Genomic DNA, 21,148 nt, shown 5'->3' with positions numbered 1-21,148 from the left:
GAAGAAGAAAAAGAAGAAGAAAAAGAAAAAGAAGAAGAAAAAGAAAAAGAAGAAGAAAAAGAAAAAGAAGAAGAAAAAGAAGAAGAAGAAAAAGAAGAAGAAGAAGAAAAAGAAGAAGAAAAAGAAGAAGAAAAAGAAGAAGAAAAAGAAGAAGAAAAAGAAAAAGAAGAAGAAAAAGAAAAAGAAAAAGAAAAAGAAGAAGAAAAAGAAAAAGAAAAAGAAAAAGAAAAAGAAAAAGAAAAAGAAAAAGAAAAAGAAGAAGAAAAAGAAAAAGAAAAAGAAAAAGAAAAAGAAAAAGAAAAAGAAAAAGAAAAAGAAAAAGAAAAAGAAAAAGAAAAAGAAAAAGAAGAAGAAAAAGAAAAAGAAGAAGAAAAAGAAAAAGAGAAAAAGAGAAAAAGAGAAAAAGAGAAAGAAGCTCCCCCCCTGCTGCTCCATGGATGCCAAGCACTGGTTGCTATCGCTGATAGATATTTGCAGACACACAGCTCTAATTGAGTTTATACATCAATCTGCTGCGAACGGCTCCCGGATTGCACCTCTGGGACCTGACACCCAGCGCCGGCTGATGGCACCCAGGCGGCAGCACCCTTTGCGATGCCCCTGCCAAAGCCTCGCCCTGGCCTGCAGCAGCCCCTCGGCTTCGGCTGCAGGAGCAGGGCCATGGTCCGAGCCAAGGGGATGGTAGCGTGCCAGGGTGACCACGACATCCCGATGCTCTGGAAGGTTCAGACAGCTAGAGTTTGTTAACTCGAGACCCTGCGGCAACAAAAACCGGCTCCAAACGTGAAAGGCATTAAAGCCCGCGAATCTCCAAACCACCTGGCTTATTTAAGCTGCTTCCTTCCTTAAATACTGACACACAATCTGTAATACTAAGATGACAGTACACAGCCTATCACCAATCCCCAATCCAGCCAATACACCTCACTCCTCACCCAAGCCAGAGTGAAGAACTGGAAGAGTGAAGTAAAAACCAGCTGGTTTTCTCCCCCCTTGCCCCAAATCCACTGAGCTGGTGCGAATGTATGCAGGCATCTCCCAAAGAGGAGAGCAGATCCCTCCCGACCTTTCCCAGTCACCCCAGTTCCTTGCCCAACCCACACGCTGAAATATGCAATATTCTCATTAGAGCTTTGCTCCTTCCCTGAAGTTAAATGAGTGATTCCCAGCCAAGGGCTTCTTGTGGCTCAAAAAGCAAAACTCTGAATAACCCAACGTCCCCAGAAGCAGAAGGATTTAAACAATACAAGCCTCCACCCCCCTATAAATCTACTACCGCTTTCTTCTACATGGTTTAACAAATTCTCCAATATTTGTCTGAAACCTACTATCCCTGGACAACTGAATGGAGATTTTACTGCACATGTGCCTCTGATTACAATATATTACCACTAATGATAATTGCCTGGATTATACTTATCTGTTTCTTTGGCTAATAAACTGTAAAAGACCACCAGTGAAGATGTAATAAAGTGCAGCTGTTGTAGCAAAAGCCTTTTTCTAGGTCAAAGCAAGTTTGGGAGAGGCTGGGGAGGACTGTCTCTGCGAGGGGAAGCAATACCTAACTGGAAATAAGAAGAGCTCCTCAAGGCAGCTTTCATTAATCTGAAACTTTTATCCTAGAAACGTTGCTGGGGTTTATCTGCCAGCAGGACAAGGGGAGGTGCAAGCTCTGCATTTCTCTCCTGCATCTCATTAGCCTCAAAATGGACCCTTGGGCTCCTTAGAAATGTTCCTGGCTGCACGACTCGGCCATGCACATACCTACGCTCGCGGAGAGTCAGAAAGAGGGAAGGAAAGGAACACTTTTTGCTCGACGTGGAGATGCAGCCTCTCTGAGCATGAAACATAAGCTGTTTAAGAGCACGCAGCAACTCTTTGCAGGTGCCAAAGGGCAGGAAGGGAAAAAAATACCATATTCAAGTCCAATGGAAATTTAGGAAGTTGGAGAGAATTGACAAGACTGGAAAGCAGCCGGGACGCTGAAGTAAACACCCTTACATTTAACTAAGGACCGGACTGATAACCGGCGAGTTGAGCGTTACACCTTGTGAGATGCGCTCCCAGGCACTGCGCTGGTGCCAAGGAAGAACAAACCAACTGCCCCCCTGTCCTGCAAAACTCCACTATTTCCCCAATATTTCACTACAGTAGGAATAATATAACGTGATCTTGCATAGCTGCCTCAAACCCAAAGCAACAGGAAAGGGTTCTTCCCCTTCTGTACCGTCTGTGCTACGGCAGCATCTAGACCAGCAGCCAAACACTGCACAAATGCAGAATAAGACGTCGGTGATGTGGAAATGGCTTTATTGTCTTTAATTAACGGCCCCATACACTGCCCAGGGTTTAAAACGCAAGGCAAGGTTTGCAGGGAAAGGTATTATCTTTCATTTCATCAACTAACACAAGTTGGGGGAAAAAAAAAAAAACCCAACATGAAGATTTCAGAGACACAAGCCCTTCTTCCAATTTTAACAGAATGCTGGAAGAAAAAGTTAATGTATCTTTCATGAGGACAATCTAGATAATAAGCAACACAATTCTATAGCACAAGCCTGGGATTTTTTTCTTTCTTTCTTTCTTTCTTTCTTTTTTTTCTAAATAATCAAGAATTTCTGGTCGTGGATAGACGACCAAGGTAAAACTTGAGTCACCAAACATCCCCCGGATAGAAACACACTGTAACCTCATGCACTAAGTGGTATATGAGATTTAACTTTCAGATTTGGGCAGAAACAACAACTTAAAAAAAAAAAAGCCTACCCTGTGTCAAACCTAAACTAAAATTGTTATTCAGCAATTTGCAACACTTACTGTCATATTAAAGTAATTTTATTTTATTTTTGCTCGCTTGCTCTGTTCTTGTAACAAAATAGCAAATCTCAGGATTTCAGAAGACATTTGGTATAGCAACTGAAGCACTCCTTAAATGTTTAGGGGGTACAGCCGGTGACACTGGTAATGGCTGCTAACGCCGGTGGAAATTGTGCAGACAGAGGGGAACTGCATCAGATGAGACCTAGGTGACAAAATTGCCACGGTGCCGAGGCATGACTGAGTCCTGACGCACCCTACGGCACCAGTTAGCAAGGAACGGGGGAAAATATGGAAACCTGCTACCTGAACAATACTGTCAACAGCTCTGGCTCTCGCTCTCTGACAAGGATTTATTTCCAAGCCGTGCCATCTGCGGACAGGCACGGTTTGGAGCGAGGTCCGGCTGCGGCACGCTCCCTGCCACCTCTCTGGCCCGTGACAGGGTGGCTCTCGGCGTGACTCTGCAGTGGGCTCCCCTCCACGTGCACCCCACGCTGGCCCTTCAGACCACGTATGGTCTGAAGCTTTTCCTGCAGAGGTTTGCAAGACCTTCTCCAGGGTGTGAGACATCCCATCCTGGATCAGTTACCAGCCCGGGACGGGGGATGCCGGTGTTTTTCTGTCCGTACTTCCCACCCGCTCACTGCCTAGCTACGACAGCTCTGTAACATCTCCTTCTTTCCTGCATGGCTATATTATTTATAAACACAAAAGAGCTTTCACTAAAAGCAAGCTTCTAGTTTTTTATTTAGAAAACTTCCAAAGGAAAGAAACTTTTGTTCAAACACCTAAATACTCACCAGCCTGGGCTGGATGGCACTGTCCGTGCCTGCTGCCCGCAGGGGAGCTCCCCAGTCGATTTTTCTCCTTTGGATGGAGCGAACTGTTGGTAGTAACCAACATACAAAGGGAGAGAAGCTGGATGCTTTAATGCATGCAGTATTACTCACCTCAGGTGTTCTTTAAAGTCCAGATAAAGACATATGGCAGGCTAAGACACGAGAGGTCTTCACCCTTGCCACAGAGTAAGAGTACGGACTCAGCTAAACCACCCCACCTCTCCATGCCCCAGCTGTAAAGCGAGGAGGATGCCATTTTGTCACAGGGATGTGAACTATTACCTCTTCAGGAAGGGATGATTTCTAACCTGACAACATCTCTTTCGATGATACACATCCCTAAAGTACACGGTTATGACAAACACTCGATATGGCTCACAAGGCAACGTTGGTACTTACTTTTTCAAAGGCTCTATGACTGTCTTTTGGATCTGATTCACCTGTTGAAAGCAAAAGGGATGATTATATGTCAGGCTTGTTGAAAAAGCTTGTTTGCACAACGATACATGTTTGCACAGTGCCTACCATAGGATGATGTGGGCTTCTGAGCACAACCACAGTGCCCTTTAACCAAAAAACAGCAAACTTCTCCCATGCGCTCGGGATGAGCTGAAATCCCCAGTACAACCAGGGTCAGAAGAAGAGTAAGATTACAGAGAAATTCATGTGGGAAGCATCTTGGAGACGACGACACAAAGGGAAGGAAGAGATACCGACAGCACCTCGGCACACCCTGGTCTCCCCTTCTTCAGCCAAATCCATATTCACCTTCTCCTGGTTGAAAGAGTCCATCCTCTTCATCGCTGTGTCGAAGGCCGTGACCATCTCCAGAAAGCTGGGCTCCTGTTCACACAGGGGGTTAGACAGCAGATCCGAAGAGATTTTGACAGCCGACTTGGACATGGCTGTGGGCCACAGGAGCATGCAAAGGAAAGCAGAGAGGGTCACGTCTCAGCGGCTGCCTGGTGGGACGGCCACACAACCCCTCATTGCCAGGGCTGGCTCCTGCATCTGCAAAGGGTGACCGTGGGCAAAAATCAGGGACTTCAGCCACCGAGGAGGGTTTAGCACAACTTTCCAGGAAGATATTCAACATTGGTTGAGAGAAAAGAAAGGAAGAGACACCAATTCATTCACGTAAACACCCAGAGAACTGTTTTAATATAAGTTAAGTCTGAACCACTCCTATGTACGGCTTGTGATGTTGCCAGAAATAATACCAGACTAACAAAAGCACTGTTCTCTTAAAAAAATGTAGATGGGGTTTTTTATACGTCTTTTCTCGACAGACTATTAAGTGTCATTCTCAGTCTCACTACAGCTCTTCCACAATGAGAAAAATCACAGTCCATTAAGTCTTTCAAATGGCTTTACAAAAATATATATTTGAAGTGGATTTAGTGCTGGTGGAAAAGGACCAGACTGACAGGACTGGAAGATGAGGCTTCTCTTTTACTCTCAAAATAGGCACTACACAAGCAGCAGAGACACAAGCTGGCTAAGCACTTTCCCTCAACGAGCCTAAATTTTCTGCCCGTGGAGACCAACCCCACAAACCAGGGGAAAATGCAAAGGCTGAAGTCCCTTCAGACCCTGAGACTGTCACCAAGAAATACAGAAACACCAGGTCACACACTGATGGGCTGCAGTTCCTGCCTCGCCGAGCACTTCTGCTTGTTTTCCATCAGACACATCTCTCTTCCCATCCACACACTTGGGTCTTCAAAGGGAAAATTAAATCCCTATGACAGGACCGCTATAAAAGAGGAAGAAAATAGCTAAGGTACAGAATGGAAAAAAAGATGAATAAAAAGCCAAGCATCAATATAAGTGGGAATAAAGAAGAAAAAAAAAGTCACGGGTACTAAAAAAAAAACGTTCTTTTTCGTCAGCACTGTTGCTGGAAGTTATTCCAGTTTAAGATCAGAAAGCCAGATGCTTGAGCCGTGCTACAGATGAGCTTTGGAAAGACTCCTACTGTACTCACTCAGATATTAGAAGTTAAAGTCATCTGAATAATGGGGCTTAAGATCATAAATCAAGGGGTTAAACATTCTGATTTAAAGGTTACACACAATTATACAGAGAGCTCAGAAGCTAAATAGCTGGGAAGCTCAATGCAGAACGAGACGCTAACTACGGAATAACAAAGCTACCGTATCCGTCTATTATCCAAACATTAAGGGTTTAGGCATTTAAACCTTTAAACAGATGGGATATAATCCATATGTGTGACCACATCTGAGGAAGGATTTGTGCCAAAATGGGATGGAGTTAAGAATGGCAGAACTCCTTCAGCTGGAAGAAAAATTAGTTTCCCTTCGTAAGGCGAGGACTGAAAGCGTACTGTAGCGAGGGGAGCTGCGGCGAGCAGCGGGGTCACGCTGGGAGGCCAGAAAGCGGGGCTTTTCAGGCACGTTCAGTGAGACTTTGGGCCGGGCGCTTGCCCGGCATCGCTGACCTCACCTGTACAGCTCTGAAAAAGCAGTCGTGGTGGGCTCTGCCGTTCCCAAGGCAGCTCTGCAGACCCCGGCACACTCTGCGTCCCCACTGGTGTGCAGGGAGCTGGGACCCCCTGGTCCCACCTCCACGTGCCCGGTGGCGAGCCCCACCTTGAAACACAACAGGCACATCACTGACATGGGAGAGGAGAGGAGAGCATCGCCTGCCCCTCGGGGTGGGCTTCAGGAGGGTCTGTACTGCATTTTGCTAATGAAACATGCGGGACGCGACGCCAATTAAAGGAGGTGACTTTAGAGAGTCACTGATTTTTTGAATCGCAATAAAAGTAGTGGAGAAGAGCCAGGCACGCTCCAGAGAGCAAAACTGAGCCACGGTGATCCAGTGGGTCCCCTGCATCTCATTTCAAAAGGAGAGCTTTTGTTTCCAATTAAAGCACATCCTCCTGCTCCTTAAGATCATATTTTGTTTGGAAAGAGGGTGGGGAAGGGGGTTAGTGATCTTTAGCCACAGTACAGAGAGTGCTGCTAATAACCCGTACCCTGCTCCCAGCCATGCTGCTGCAGCTGGCAGGGCAGCGGCCGAGCCTCGCAGGAACATTTTCATGCAGACAGAGGAATCGGTCTCGTTCTGATCTGAGCCTTTTTTGGCAGAAGGTGGAGACTCGAGCCACCAGGTCCAGTTTGCTAGGGAGTCTTTGCAGGCAGTGAATAATCAAACCCCTCGGCACAGAGGTACAGTGGAAGAAATAAGACACTCAGGAGGACACAACAACGCTGATACGCTGCCATCCTCGTCAGATATGGGGGCTGGATGTTGGCTGAGCAAGCACAGCTATCTCCTCTCAGGAACGGGCACTGCCAGGTGAGGAAAGCAGTCCTCAGTGCTTGATCAGATCTACCTCCTTTTCCTTCAGCCATCCCTCACCAGGCCACATTCAAAATCTTCCTTTACACTCAGGATTTCATGCCTTTAAATGAGAAATCAGATCTTACTGGATCTGGCCAAGGCTCATTTGTGACTCTGCCATGTAGCAGAACGGAAAAAGAAAGTCCTCCCACAGCTCCTCTGGGACTTGAAATGCTCCATATAAACAACGCCCACTGCAAGGGAGGGGAGGGGAATCCTTAACAAGGAAAAACTTACCAAGGATCCCTGACAATGACCAAAGTCCCCAGAAAGGGCAGTTTTCACCCTGGAAAGGAGTCCTGGCAGTGCCGGTTACTGGTGCCTTTCCCACCGCTCTCCCTGTGCAAGCACACGCACTTGCCAGCACGGTGCTGGGAAGGGTGGGAGAGCGCAGGCAAGAGCCGGGATCCGTGTTTATGTCTGGCAATATTCGAGCATGCACACAGACGTACACACAGGTGAGAGCCTGTATCATGGGAAGCCCCAAATTTGCCAGCCCTCCCGCTGGCAAAGCGCCCGGTGGGGCTCCTTCCCACTCCCCTGCCCCTCTGTGAACCGAACTCCCACGAGATGAGTGTTGGACCAGTCCAGCCCACACCTGTTTGCGCTGGTGCATCTGCCTTGGCTGCGGAGCTGTGGGGGCCCGGTACAAATAGGGACTACTCCAAACCACATGCTGAGAAAAACCATCTGTGTTTAAAACAGCTCCTTGCTGCATGTTTCTGCAGGCTGCCCTGCTCGGTTCAATAACTGGCATCCACTGAATCCACTTCTCCCAGCTCCCCTCCGCCAGATCGCTCCATCTTCTCTCTCCCATCTTCGTTTAAAGCCTGCGCCACGTGGTGCGGTCACACTGGTTTCCTACTAGAGAAGCTATGAATGGAGCAGGCAGGGGCTGCCGTGCCTTGGGACGGGACACCTGAAAGGCAGATGTCACCCCACGCAGGCAGCAGCAGGCAGCTGCGGCGGTACACGCAGAGATGACTTGTTTATTGCTTCCTACATCGCCCACTGCCACGAGGTCAAGCCAAAGCAAGCAGCCACCAAGGGAACCAGCAGGGTTATTCCTGAATGAGAGCTGCTAGGTCAGCAGTTCATACGTGAAACACGTGTAGCAATGCCTACGTGGTGCTCTGCAGAGCCCCCAAAGCCTCATCCCACCTTCCTTTGCCTTCAGAGAGCATAAGATGCCCTCGACTGAAGTAGGTGAATATGCACTGCTCGACCCACAGGCTCAGCTGGAGACTGCTCCTGCCTGTCTGCCATGAGAACTGGAATCATTACTCCTCTTTTTCGGTTGCAGAAACTGAGGCAAAGAAAAGAACGTGACTTGTCCAAGGCCATACAGCAAGCTCCAGCTCAAGAGATAGGGACTAAGCCCATAACATGCTTTCTGTTCCCTTGGTTGAGATACTGCTCGGCAGCCCTCATGCAGATGGCCTTGTAACTAAGCAAACTGAGTGGGACTGAGATCTAGATTTGTTTTCCAGACTTGTCACAGATTACTCATGTGATCTTGAGAAAGTCACTTCATCTCTTTGTGGCCAAGTTCACAGTCTATGTATCCTACAGTCACATACCCAAGTCTGCATCTGTGCTTTTCTTCATATCCTTCTGAAGTTTTTTGGTCTGATCTTCCAATCTGAAAGATGGGAGAACAAGGCAAAGTCTGAATCTTGGAAAGAAACAAACCGAAGTGTATCATACGTGCAACAAATCATTTACGGGCTGAATATGCTGGCTTCTGTTGTGAGTTAAAAATATCCAGGCAAGGCTCTACGAAGTTCAGTGCTGCTCAACCTTTTCTGGTTGTTTTCAGATGGTTTTCAACCTTTTCAAGTTGGTGATCTCTTATTCAAAGTCACATATTTTCTTAAGTCCTCACACTTACCACAAATGGTAAAGCCAAATGCTTCCAGATGATAAGTGTGAGCTTATGTGACACAGTCAGTATGGTAAAACCAATATTTGTCCTCAGAGGTGTTGAGCTGTTCGGTGACCCCACAGTTTTCTAGCAATTTTACACTCTTTACTTTAGAGCTGCCATAATCTGCAAACCTCAACCCCACTGCAAATACTTCTTAGGACACCTTTGAACACCCAGCCACCAGAGAAACTCTGAAGAATTAGAAATTACAGGGCAGTGAGTGATTTGCTGGGAAGAGCATAACTGGCTAAAATTTCCTGGGAAGATGCAGTAAGAGGGCACAACAGAGAAGTATGCTACCGTTCCTGTTTTACCAGTGTGGTTGATACTTACTGCTGAAGCTTTCCATATTCCCTTTCAAAGTCTCTCTCCACCTGTGGAAAGAAGAGATGGAAATCAGCTCGAAGCCACTGCAGCAGAGCCTGGAGTGGCAACTACCTGTGCAGGGAAACCTGTCCTCGGGAAATGCCTACGTGAACCCAGGGAAGCATAAGCTGCAGCTATAATGGGAGTTACGCTTCAAAAGTAAATGAAGTCTTGTTTTTTTTCCTCCAGACTCTCTTAGAGCAAAAGACACTGCCACCAACTGCGTCAGCTCATTCCAAGGATGTGCTCCAGCACATGAATTGGAAGCTGAGAGTAAATGGGAATGCCTTAAAAGCAGAGAGATCGCAACTTAGCACGCACTGACACAGGCGCCCACAGCTCAGCTCGGTGCTGGCGGGGGACGAGCCCGCTTTCTCATCCAGAGGAACAATCGTCCCAGAAGCTGAGAGGAGCCGCTTCTCCTCCAGCAGCATGCTGCAAAGGACCCCTGCGGTGGGTCTGCCCGTGGCTGGCTGCCAGAACCCCACCCAGCCGCTCTCTCCTTCCCCATGCTCAACAGGATGGTTTTTCTCCTCCCAAATCCCTCAAGCCATTACTGAGCCCTCCAGACTCCGTATTATTTGCCCCCCCGATACGCTCCTTATTCCTGCAATGGCTCCCTCCGATGAAATACTTCAGCTGGAGCAGCGGTCCAAGCGGACTGCGGCACCTCGCAAAGAGAGGAGAAACCTGTGCTGGCGAAGAGCGCAGAGCTAAAGAACAGCCTTCTCCCGATGCTACATCAATGACTGCTTCCTCCTACTTGCTATCTGGCAGCAAATCTCCAGTGATACAAGATATTTTAAGGAACTTTCCTTCCATGCTGACTGTTTTAACACACGCTTAAACATTCATTCCACACCTTGTCGACCAAATAAGCAAATGGATTTCAGTTGACCAGCCAAGAGTAAATACATACGCTTTTGTTGTCATGGGATCAAAACTGGGTTCATTTGTGTTGTCAAGCTACCATGCTATTAAGGAAATGCTAAGTGCTGCAAGCAGCCAGGACTAGAAGGATCCAAAGGTTTGTTCCAAATCTTCATGCTGTCCTTGGGATTTCAAACCCAGGCTCGATGTAACAGCATTATGTGAAACCAGAACACTTAATAGGGACATTTGCTTTTCAATCAAAATTGCTATTAAAAGACCAGTATTTTAAGATGGAGCCCAGTAATCCCAGTTTTCTTGAAACCTCCTATTCTAAATATCTTTTTGGTATGCATTTTCAGATACTCCGCAGCGATCAGACCAGCCCGGTGTGAAGAAAGCTGGTGACCGGCGCAGCCAGCGTGCCGAGTTTCAGCCCCATCCCCAGTGGACAGCTGTCCGCACCATCAGCTCCCACCATCCGGGGGATGCATGCTGGCTCTCTCTGCCGACGAAAAACCTCCACCGAGCTCCAACTCCCTTTCATGCTGCTAAAAATGGTCGCTGGAGAACAGGCATGGAGCAGTGTGGGGGCAGCTCACACGACTTCTGCCTGGTTCACAGTTCTGCAGAAATCCGCAGCAGCTGGTGCCTGGAGGTCAGGTAACCAGCACATAGTAAAAATCACCCTCGATTTCTATGGCTGTTCCGGCTGCTAAAATAACCAGGGAGTATTGCACTCTATTTATACGCCTTATGTGTGAATTGTTTTGGTTGCAAACCAGAGAGGGTCGGGCACGACTCAGAAATACGTCCTTTGAAGGCTGGTGGTATCCTTTCCCTTGCATGGAGCTCCGGCCCTCTCCATGTTGGGGAGGCTCTTCCTTGTGTCTGCTCAGCAATCGGTTCTTCCAAGAACCGGAGGGTTTGGCCATGAAATGAAACTACCTGCAAAGATTCACGGTATCTGCTCCTTCTCTTTTGCTGTTCGATTCCCCCATTACTGTGCGATGAGCGGAGACGAGCAAAAGGCATCGTTGCCTAATGGATACGATGGAAGGCAAAACTTCCCCACCCTGCGACCCTCCGGGTGATGTGAACCCCCAAATCTGCCAGGGCTTCCAAGCTTCCCCAACCCCGATTAGCCCGTGCGCTTTCTACATATGATCGAGGTGAATCTACAAGGCGGCACTTCAGCTGCCCGGCCTGACTCACATCTCCAGTGCCATCTATGCAGAGACAGCTGCCCAAGGATTGCTCTTATTTTTCACGCCCACAGTAGCAACTGGCTACCAGTCATCACAGTCTGCAGGCTGATGTAGCCCTCCCAGTCATCGCTGCTCTCGTTTGCATCGCAGGAGCCCAGATATATGACACAAGCAGCGAGGAGCAGGGCCCCCCATGCACTAGACAGAGGAGACCCGCTCTCACGTGCTTCCACCGTGCAGATTTACAGGCGGCAGTGACCGGCGGATCAGAGGCGTGCAAGGAGGACGAGCTGAGAGCAAGCCAAGCACGTTTTGCAGAGTACACAGTAATTCCCGCTCCCAGTAGCGATCATCAATGGCCACGCATAGCCGACACTTACAGCAAAAGGCTATGGATAGGATTATCACGTTAAGAGTAACGAGAACAAGAAGTACAGGCAAGAAAATTACAATATCCTGAAGGGAAGTTTCCGTAATATTAAAATAATCCCACTTCTCTGCAGCCTCTTTCTGAAAACTCAAAATCAAAACGTGTTTCTGTATCGAACGCTTTTTCTTCTAGGCATACGGGCTAGTTAATGCAAGACTGCTCGTCTCTGGGTTTTTATTTAAATCTACATAAAGAACGATGAGTTCTTAAAAGCACTGAAATAAAACAACGTTCTTTTTCACCCAGATATTTTTGTTTGCAAACATTGGGCCTTCCACCTGTGATAACATCCCTCCTGCTTTAAGGGCAATATCATAATCGACACCATGGTTACAAGGCAACGAAGCAAGACCAAAGCCAACACTACAAAGAGATGGAAATAAGGGACTGTGATGAACCTTCTTATTCCCCTGAGGTTAATTTCTTTTCCTGGAGGAGGAGGACTAGCTGATTTCTACATGTTCCAGTGGTCTCAGCCTCTTCATGGGTCTTGGGAAAAAGAGGGAAGCAAATGCTTCCTCCTCCCTCCTCTCCAAAAAAAAAAGAAACCCATATAATTAGGCCAGAAATTCCGCTATAAGCTGGAACTTCTGCTGAGTTTTTGCCATCCCATCAAGCACGGGGAGATCCAAGGCAAGTAATGTGGGTGAATATTCGCCCTGCGTCCAACAGCGGAGCCCTGAGCCAAAGCAACGCTGCAGAGTGCAGGTGTATCTGGGACTTCACGGGCTTCGCCACCCAGCAAGCTCTCCAAACCCCCACCTAGCCAGAAAGCTTTCAAGAAAGGCTACTTAGGTGGCACGCTAAAAGGGAAAAAGGATGCGCCTCCGAACCGCCGAGATCGCTTACGTCCCGCTGGAGATTGAAGGAAGAGAGTGAAAATGAGTAAAATTATTTAACTGGCGTCACTTGATTTCACCCCACCATTTCTGCGACATTTACTCCGTTATTTTGGGATTTCCAGCTCGCTGGTGGAGCCCAATGGAAAGGTGCTGACGGCCGGCAGCTGCAGTGGAATCCTCCTGCTCATGGAGCTCCTCCGTCCGACATCCCTGGGGAAGGCAGAGCTGCTGGGATGAGTCAAGGAAGGGAGGCTTGGCAGGCGTGTGGGCCCACAGCTCAGGTCTCCGCTGCCTGCCAAGCTGACTCACCCAAGGTTAGCCAGCGAGGAGGAGGAAGGCGAGCCATCTGAGTCAGCCCAGGCCAGAGCACTGCCGAAGGAGGGAGGGAGGGAGAGAGGGAGGAAGGGGTAAACCTGGGTGATGTGAAGGGGCTGTGCGCTGGGTTGCCCCATCCCAAGAGGGGATGAGAGCTGGCTGGCTCTCCCGGCTTCCGACCCAGCTCTGTGCCCCGTGGGGACGCACGGCCGGTTCTTCTTCCCGGCTACCTGCCGGCTCGGATAACCCAAGCCCCGGTGAAGAGCAGGGTACAACCTTGAGGTGACGCAGATGAACTTCAGCAAGCTGGAGCTGCAAGAGAGCTTGGAAGACAACTGCAGCTCTGGTTCCAGCGTAACCTCTGCTCGGACCGAAGTTGTCCTGGGGGAGGGAAGAACATCTCTGCCATAAGAAGCTTCATCGCTGCATTGGATTTGAGCAATAAACATTCTGCAGAGAGATATAATTCTAACAGGTTTAACTTCTATCACTGGGCATTAGTTTAATTGGGCTGTGTTACTGTGTCCTCTGTGGCTCCGCTGACAGCAGGTCCTCTGCGCATTAGATCCTCCCACCCGGCTCCTGGCCTCTCGGCAAGCCCGGTGACAGCTGCTCTTTTCAGGGGAGAGGAGGGGAGAGATTATGCTGTCTGGAATTGGATTTGCCCAGGTTAAGGTGGAAACAAAGCAGAGGCATGTCTGGGGGGCGGGAGATCACTTCAGTTCACCAGCCGATATTTCCTACGGAGGTTTCCTTCTACCTGAAGAGCTAAACTGTGGCTGACACCATGGCCTTCTTCAAAGGATCAGAAGCGAGTGGGCATAGGGAGTCATGACTAATTCCCTCTGCAGCCTAGGCAAATTGCTTTTCAGTACTACTGCCGGCCTAGATTTGACACCAGCCCCAGCATCATTTCATCAAGAAAAGAAAAAAGGCTCGCTGGTGAGCTAAGCCGCTCTCGGCAAAGCGATTCTCCCCTCTCCTGCGCTCGAGTTACATGCCTCATGGAGAGCCAAATAAGTTAGATCCTAACAAATGCTTTTTTTTTTTTCCTCTCCCCCTCCTCTTTTGTGGTCCACTCTCTGTGAGTGGGAGATCCTCTACCCGCAACCACTTCCCTTCTGATCGGCTTGGGATGCAGCCCTGGAGATGCCACACCTTCCCACTTCCTGCAGCAGGCTCCAGAGCCCAACATCTGGAATATCACAGACCTCGGCTGCTACCGCTGTTCCCAAAAGCCCGCACAGATGGAGCGTCTCAGCCTGCAACTGGGAGGTAAAGTTGGGGGCCTCGAGCTCGCTAAAGCTACAAAGCAGCCCCATCACTTCCACACCACGACGCTGAACGCCTCGCTCCCAGGGGAGATCGGTGGTTTCCTGCCGTTTGTTCTTCTTTGAAGAGCTGCACTTTACACTTACTGTGAGGTTGCAAGGCTTTGGGCTTCCTGTTTTCTGCTTTCCACGTATCTGCTGCCTGGAGAGTATTATCGTAACACATGGCAAGTGGAAGCCATTTAAAAATCGGCATCTGAGTCTGAGATACCGAGTCATTGACACAAAAACTTGTTGTTTTTCTTGGGGGAGCTGAGGAAGGGAAGGAAGGGAAGGAAGGAAGGAAGGAAGGAAGGAAAGGGAAGGGAAGGGAAGGGAAAAGGCCTGGAAACATTCGCGCTGCTGAATGAACCTCTGCCTGCCGGATATTCTGAGCTGTTCTATTTAATACACACACACACACATATATATATATAAGTAATGCCTGCCAACTGCCTCAGCACATACCAGCAGCTCAGGGGAAGGCAAGCTCTCAAAGGTGCAACCACTCATCTGCACAGAGCCCAAGCTCCTGCCACAGCTCGGGGATGGCTGATTTCAGCAGCAATGGAGCACGGCACAGGGGAGACAAGGTCTTTCAGACAAACCTCTCACAACAGCAAATGCAGTAGGAGCAGAGGGAAATCAGCAAGCGCTGGCAAGAGAAAAAAATATAGTCAACTTCATGTGAGAATGGGATGGAGATGGCCAAGAAAGCTGGCCAAGACACCCAGAGCTGCAGAGCAGTTGGTTCTTGCAACAGCCTGGAAGGACACCGGTGTTGGAAACACCGGGAAAGAGGATGAGAGGCAAAATCTTGTGGAGCGAGGCAATGTGGGGTCTCCTGAAACGAACAGGAATGGGTGTGAAGACCTGAGGCTGGGGGACTGCCTTTCCTGGGGGACCGCAGACGGCAGCACCTTCTGCTGGCTGGTCACCAGCCCCTGGAAAAAGGGCAGCTGAAGAGATGCAAAAACCATTGAGGGATTTTACCCGTCCTTGTCTTCATCGCCTGCCTGGCTTAAATTTTGTACTGACAGTTTGGAGCCGTTACAGAAAATTGCTGTTCTATGGCAGCAGACAACTACCAAATCCTTTAAAATAAAACATGTCAATCAAGCCATAAAGGGAGTGGCAGAATTAGCCCTCTGCCTCCAGGGGAAAATGTCATGTCCCAAGGAGAAACTGCCCCGTAAACAGGAGTGCCCACGCATCCTGAGGAATTAGCCGCGATGAGTGTCCCAGAGAGGAAGGATCAGAGATGTTAGTCTGTTCAAGGGATTAGGTCACCAATGCCGTTATAAAGACAAGGTCTCCACCGCGCTCGCTGTCAGGGCACTTATTTTAGAGCAGGTATGCAGGTTAGTTTTCAGGGACGGCTACTGTGAGGTCCCACAGCTTTTTTTGCACAGGACAAAGGCAAAGACCATCTGCTTAAGAAGGGAAAATACCACAGCCAGCTGCAAGCAACAGCACTTGGGATAGGAGTCTCAAATACATGAGAATACAAAATGCTTTTTTAATTTGCTTTTAAAGCAAATGCTGTGCAGCACAAATTAATTCACGCCCGAGCACTAAGCATCTCAGCTTATAAGCCTTTCTTTGGAAACAGTTATATTCAGCGATCTGAACCACTCCTCCTCCTCCATCTGCTCAGAAAGGATGAACAAACAAGCCATTGCTGAAAGAAGGAAGGAAGGAAGGAAGCCTGTTCAGCCATCTCCGAGGAAAACTGTGCCAGACCAAAAGAGCTCTTCCCCTCACCCCCCCCCCCAAAAAAAAAAAAAAAAAAGAAAAAGAAACAGATCCCAAACCAAAATACTCTCCCTGGTTGGGGCTCCCCCTCACTCCTCGCACGAGGAACCGAGCGCTGGTCACACGCGGCAACAGGTTCTGCTCGCTCACATCTCCCTCCCACGCGCGCGCACACGCACACGCTCGCAAAATGGGACGAGTCAAAGTGCCGGCTTGACTCATCAGCCACATGATCAAAGGCTGGATCTAAAAAGGGGGAACTGGTTTACTCACTGTCTTGGGTACAATCTGTTTCTTGGGCTGCCCGATCTTGAACGGTATCCTGGAAAAGAGAGAAGAGGGCACGTGTAAGCAAGCGATGCTGGCCTCAAACAGCCCAGCCCCACGGGTCTCGTCCTCGGTGATGGGTTTTGGGGTGAGCAGGGTTTTGTCCCGGGGCAGCAGCACCCCTTTTTGTGCATCGTGCTCCCCCTCCGAGAGCCGGTGTCTCCCCCGAGGCCAGCACCTCCATCTCCAGCCGCAGCACATCCCTTTCCCCACCCTCCCACCATCCTAGTACGGCAAATAAATGCAATGGATGCTCCAGGCATTCCTTGGCAAAATAAACGACTGAAGAACATGCTATGTTTAAAAACAAATCCGAAGGGGAGGAAAAAAAATAAAAAATAAAAAAAACCCCAAACCCTGTAAATATTTAGAAAGAGGATATTAAAAAAAGTAACAACCCGAGTGTTTGGAGCTGTGAGCTGCTTCAAAGGATTTCTCTGGTACAACAGCTGTAGGAGCGGCTCACCTGCCAGCAGAACAGCCTTCATTCTTAAAATCTTTAATATGGTTGCTAGTAAAATCTGGGTTACCTGAATGATTTTCTCTGCACGAGCTAGCTCAAAGGTGAAGAGTACTCAAAATAAATTACACAACATATGTAAGGGCGGCTGGGTCAGATGGTTACAGCCACGCAGCCGTCCTGAAAATAATTGGATTTCTTTCACCTATCAATATAATAAAAATCCAGGAATTCAACTGCTATTTTCAATGTATTTAATTAAGTTAAAGAGGCGCTGCTTGGTTAAAGCATCTCATCCAAAATCTCCCAATGCTTTCTGCATCATACTGCTTTAACTAAAAAGAAAAAAATCGGTCCCATAATGAAATGCAAGTATCTTTTTCCCAGAGATGCCTCACCTAGAGCAAGTCTAGAGCTCAGCGGCATCGGCATCCCATCCCAAATCCGCACCAGGCGCTTCTTGGGAAGCTCCCTGAGTCCCCTTCTTGGACTAGTCCAAATTCTCACACTGCTACCCAAAGTCTAAGCTAATAACATGCATTTTAGGCCTCTGGCTTGGCCGCTGGTCACCCTGCCTCGCAGGCTTGCTTTTCTCACTGCTGGGCAGCAAACACGTGGCTGGTTCTCCGTTTGTTTCTCATCGGCTTTAATGACAAGATCCCCCGCACCGGCACTGCTATAACACTGCTCAACTGGACAACTGGAACCCCAGAAAACATTTTTATTAGCGTAAGGTGCTGTAAAACCCAGCTACAAGCAATGCGACGCAATGGGAGAAAGCGCTTGCGACGAAGCGACGCGCCATCCACGCGGACGAAGCTAAACCAAGATCATCCGCCAACCTGACCCCTCCTGGCCTCGCTTCTGCCCATCTTTGCCGCTGTTTTCGAACCAACGGTGTAATTAGCCACCGGTAATAAACCAGGGCTGCAACCCCTGCGTACCTCCTGAGCGGCTCAGGGAGCACAAGCCAACCTGAGTCACCAGGTTTAAATTTAAATTTTTCTGGAGAACTTCCTGTTTATGGTTCTCTGGTTGGACCGATATAATTTTAGGTTGTTAACCCTTTCCAGCTCCTGTGGCAGGCCCGGCAGCCGTGAATCACACTTCTTTTATAAACAAACACTCGTCTGGTGTATAATTACCCTGTCAATAACTGGGTGTGTGGTGCCTTACAGGAAGAAAGCAAAAAAAAAATAAGGATTTTTTCTTTGTGTTTTCCTACATGGGTCAAATATAAACTAAAATGAGGCACCTCCCTTACTCTCGCAGGCACAGGCTGTCCCATCCGCAGCCAGGTGCCGTCACTCGATGTTTTTGGAAGTGATGGCATCAAGCTATCTCGGTGGAAGGAGGAGAAAAAGATGTGGTCTTTACCCGGGGGAGTGAGTTACCCCAAGGAAAACCAGCTTGCACGACGAGCCATGGTGGCTGCTGGGCAATCTCTGGCAGCGCGGGAGCAAGCACAGGGTTCAAACTGGAGCTAGGCTGGTTCCTAGCGGGAAAGCACAATTAAAAGGGTGATTAAAGCATTACCTGCGCACAACCTTCCGCTCTCCCTTGTCTGGCCAACCCTGCCGACACGGGTTATTTAGAGAAGCAATCCTGACCGCCGTTGTGCGCTGGTAAGCTGCGTTAAATCAAGGCAATTCTGGTAATAAAAGAGGGATGTGGGGAACGGGCAGGGCAAAGCCGTGAATCGGCATCGGTCAGGTGCCACCGAGCCGGCAGCGCAGGCAGCAGCCGAGGGGAAGGCAGCGGGGAGCCCAAGGGGTCCCACGTGGGGTTCCATCCCGTCCCCCATCTCCGCTGCACCCCAGAGGGGAAGGAAAAAAAATCCCAGTTACTTTCTTCCAGAACAAAAGAAAGTCACTGGAGCGCTTCACAACGCTGCAAATACACTTTGAAGCAGTAAATATCTCTATTAGCATCGTGATGCCAGTTGGCTAATTATGTCTGTCTCGGTAAAACCTCTAAAAAATAACCCCGCGCAAGTAATGTCTATTCACCTTTTTTTTGTTGTTGTTGTTGCTATTTTACAATTTGAGATAATCTTCCTGGTTTCTGAATCTTTGCCTTTTAATATGGTTCAGGGCGGGGGGGGGAAGATGCATAAGCAGGAACAAAAGCAATAAGGAAGAAAAAAAAAAGAGAGGTATGGATCTTATCTGAGCTTTTAAAACAAATGGATACACACCGCGCTTCGAAACACGATGGCAAGCTGCTGCTGGCACCCAGAATTTTTGCCCCTCCGTGAGTTGGCGTCCCGGCCTGCGAAACGGAGGGGACAACATGTGCCTGACACAGCAACGTTACAACCATTTGCTTAAAAACTAAGAGCCGCCAGGTGGTTTATTCTGTTTAGAAAATGTATGATGGGCATAACGCAAACAAGTTGGGGAGAGATGGGTCGGTATCTTTTATTGCCATGGATTATCGGCATGGCACGGTTATCAGCGTTACCTTAAAAGCTGAGCACGGGTCTATATACACCGAAGGAAAACCAGAATCAGTGCATTTTTTTGATCTCTCATTTCTGCTGAGCGAGAGAAAGCTGGGGTTGTGTTTGGGGTGTGAAATCCCTTGAAATCCTGTTCCTGAAGAGTGCGAGCTCGCTGAGTCACAGCCGGAGCGTTCCCACCCTGGTCCCCCCCGCGCCGCAGGGCTGGGGGAGCATGCCGGCCCCCGGCCCGGCCCGGCCACCCGCACCCTAGCCGGGGAGGTCGCCGGGAGTTTGGGAAAGCAGTGGGGTTCAGCTGGGAGGGAGGAGGGCGAAGCACTGCAGGGAGGGGGTGGGAAGAGCTTAAAGTAGGAAAAAAAGTGTGGGTGGAGAGAATCCTGCAAGCTTCTACTTGGGGATGCTCAGGAACCCCAGGGAGGGGAAGGTGGGAGAAGCTGTGGCTAATTTTCTCTGAAGTTTCCCCAGCAATGTCATATATTTACTTGGCTTTTCCATGTGCAAACCCAGGGCCACACACCAAAGCAGCTAATTCTCCTCTGGATGCACAGGAGAGTTGCAAACAAACCTCGCAGGCAGGGGGGGAATACAGCTCAACGAGGTCTGCAGGGAGCTGGAGTTTAAAACATGTAGCTCCCCCTCCCACTCTCCGCCAGTCCCCTGAAACGAAGGCACGCAGGAATTGCCAGCGTGAATCAGACTAAATCATCGCTAATTTAGGGAGGCGATGGTCCTTTTACTGCGTTGGAACAAGCAGGACATCAAATCTTGGCCTCATCCCCGGCCCGGAGCAGGCGGCGGGGAGGCTGGGGAGCCCGGCCGGCGTTCAGAGCGTGGGCAGGGGAGAAATAATCAGTGGATGCGACCCTTTCCCCCACAGCACCTTTCATCTGAACATCGCTTTGCAACCCCTAATCAGGCCCCAGAAGACCCCTCGCAGATAAGCAAGGGATAAGCACGAAGCATTTTCACCCACAGCTGATAAGCCGCTGTCCCTGGGGATGCTGAGCCGAGCCGCTTGCTGCTGAACCAGGGGCTGGGGAGGGAAGGAAGGATGGACAGACGGCCGGACAAGCAGCACACGAGGGAAAGGGCAGGGAGAGCTGAGGCCGGGGCAACGGGCTCACTCACTGCGCGTTTTGGAGGTTAATTACCCAGGCACTTAGGAAAAGTGACGCCGAGTCTCTGGCAACCACGCACCATCAAAATCAATATTTCTGCCACAGGCGGTGGTGGACACGGGCGGCGTTTGCCAGGGACCGGCAGGTCTAAACGTGGCACGAAGCGGTGGTAACGACCGGTTTTTATCGGTAACACCACCACCGTCAGACCAACTAAATTCAGGTTTTGTGAAAAGTGCCCGCTTCCCGTGGAAAGTTTCAGGGATTATTTTTTTTTTTTTCTCATCGAAACCCCAAGCAGCAGCGAGCCAGCGCAGCCTGGATTTCTGCCAGAGCTTTTCACTCTTTGAATTTCCACCAAAAATCTCAATTCTTTCACCGGAAAGAAACCTTTCTCTGCCTTCCAGGAGGATGATACCCAGCCTCTTGTGCTGCAAAGGGTAACCCCAACCCACCGAAGCCGGTCTTCCCAAAGATTTTTGGCACGTGGCATGCCGAGGGTTTCTACAAAACCATTCATTTATACCTGATCCTCCGTGAAGCCAAAAATTGGCCCTAAGCTACCCCAGAAACTCCCCCTGCCACAGCCAGGGGCCCTTCCCCAAGCCCTGCTCTGCTCGTGGCGAGCCCTTCCCTTCGCCCGGGTTGTGCCGAGCTCCTGCTTTGGGAGAGGACTCGGCTCAAGGTGTAATTGCAGCCAGGAAACCTGCCCGTTCACGGGACTAGCTGCT

General features: G+C 49.2%; 1 protein-coding gene across 1 annotated transcript in view; it reads right to left on the bottom strand.

Moving 5' to 3' along the window:
- The window catches only part of BIN3 (bridging integrator 3), a 41,853-nt gene that overhangs the window by 15,323 nt on the left and 5,382 nt on the right, over positions 1-21,148 (bottom strand). Inside the window, exons 2-6 of the mRNA XM_072846177.1 lie at positions 16,325-16,373; positions 9,289-9,329; positions 8,609-8,670; positions 4,428-4,564; positions 4,059-4,099 (exon numbers count right to left, since the gene is read on the bottom strand). Coding sequence (XP_072702278.1) covers positions 4,059-4,099; positions 4,428-4,564; positions 8,609-8,670; positions 9,289-9,329; positions 16,325-16,373 — 330 coding nt within the window. The remainder of the gene's footprint in view (positions 1-4,058; positions 4,100-4,427; positions 4,565-8,608; positions 8,671-9,288; positions 9,330-16,324; positions 16,374-21,148) is intronic.

This window comes from Ciconia boyciana, chromosome 25 (genome assembly GCF_034638445.1).
Source record: "Ciconia boyciana chromosome 25, ASM3463844v1, whole genome shotgun sequence".
NCBI lineage: Eukaryota > Metazoa > Chordata > Aves > Ciconiiformes > Ciconiidae > Ciconia > Ciconia boyciana.
Note: the sequence above shows the minus strand (reverse complement) of the source record. Positions and strands in the feature narration are given on the sequence as shown.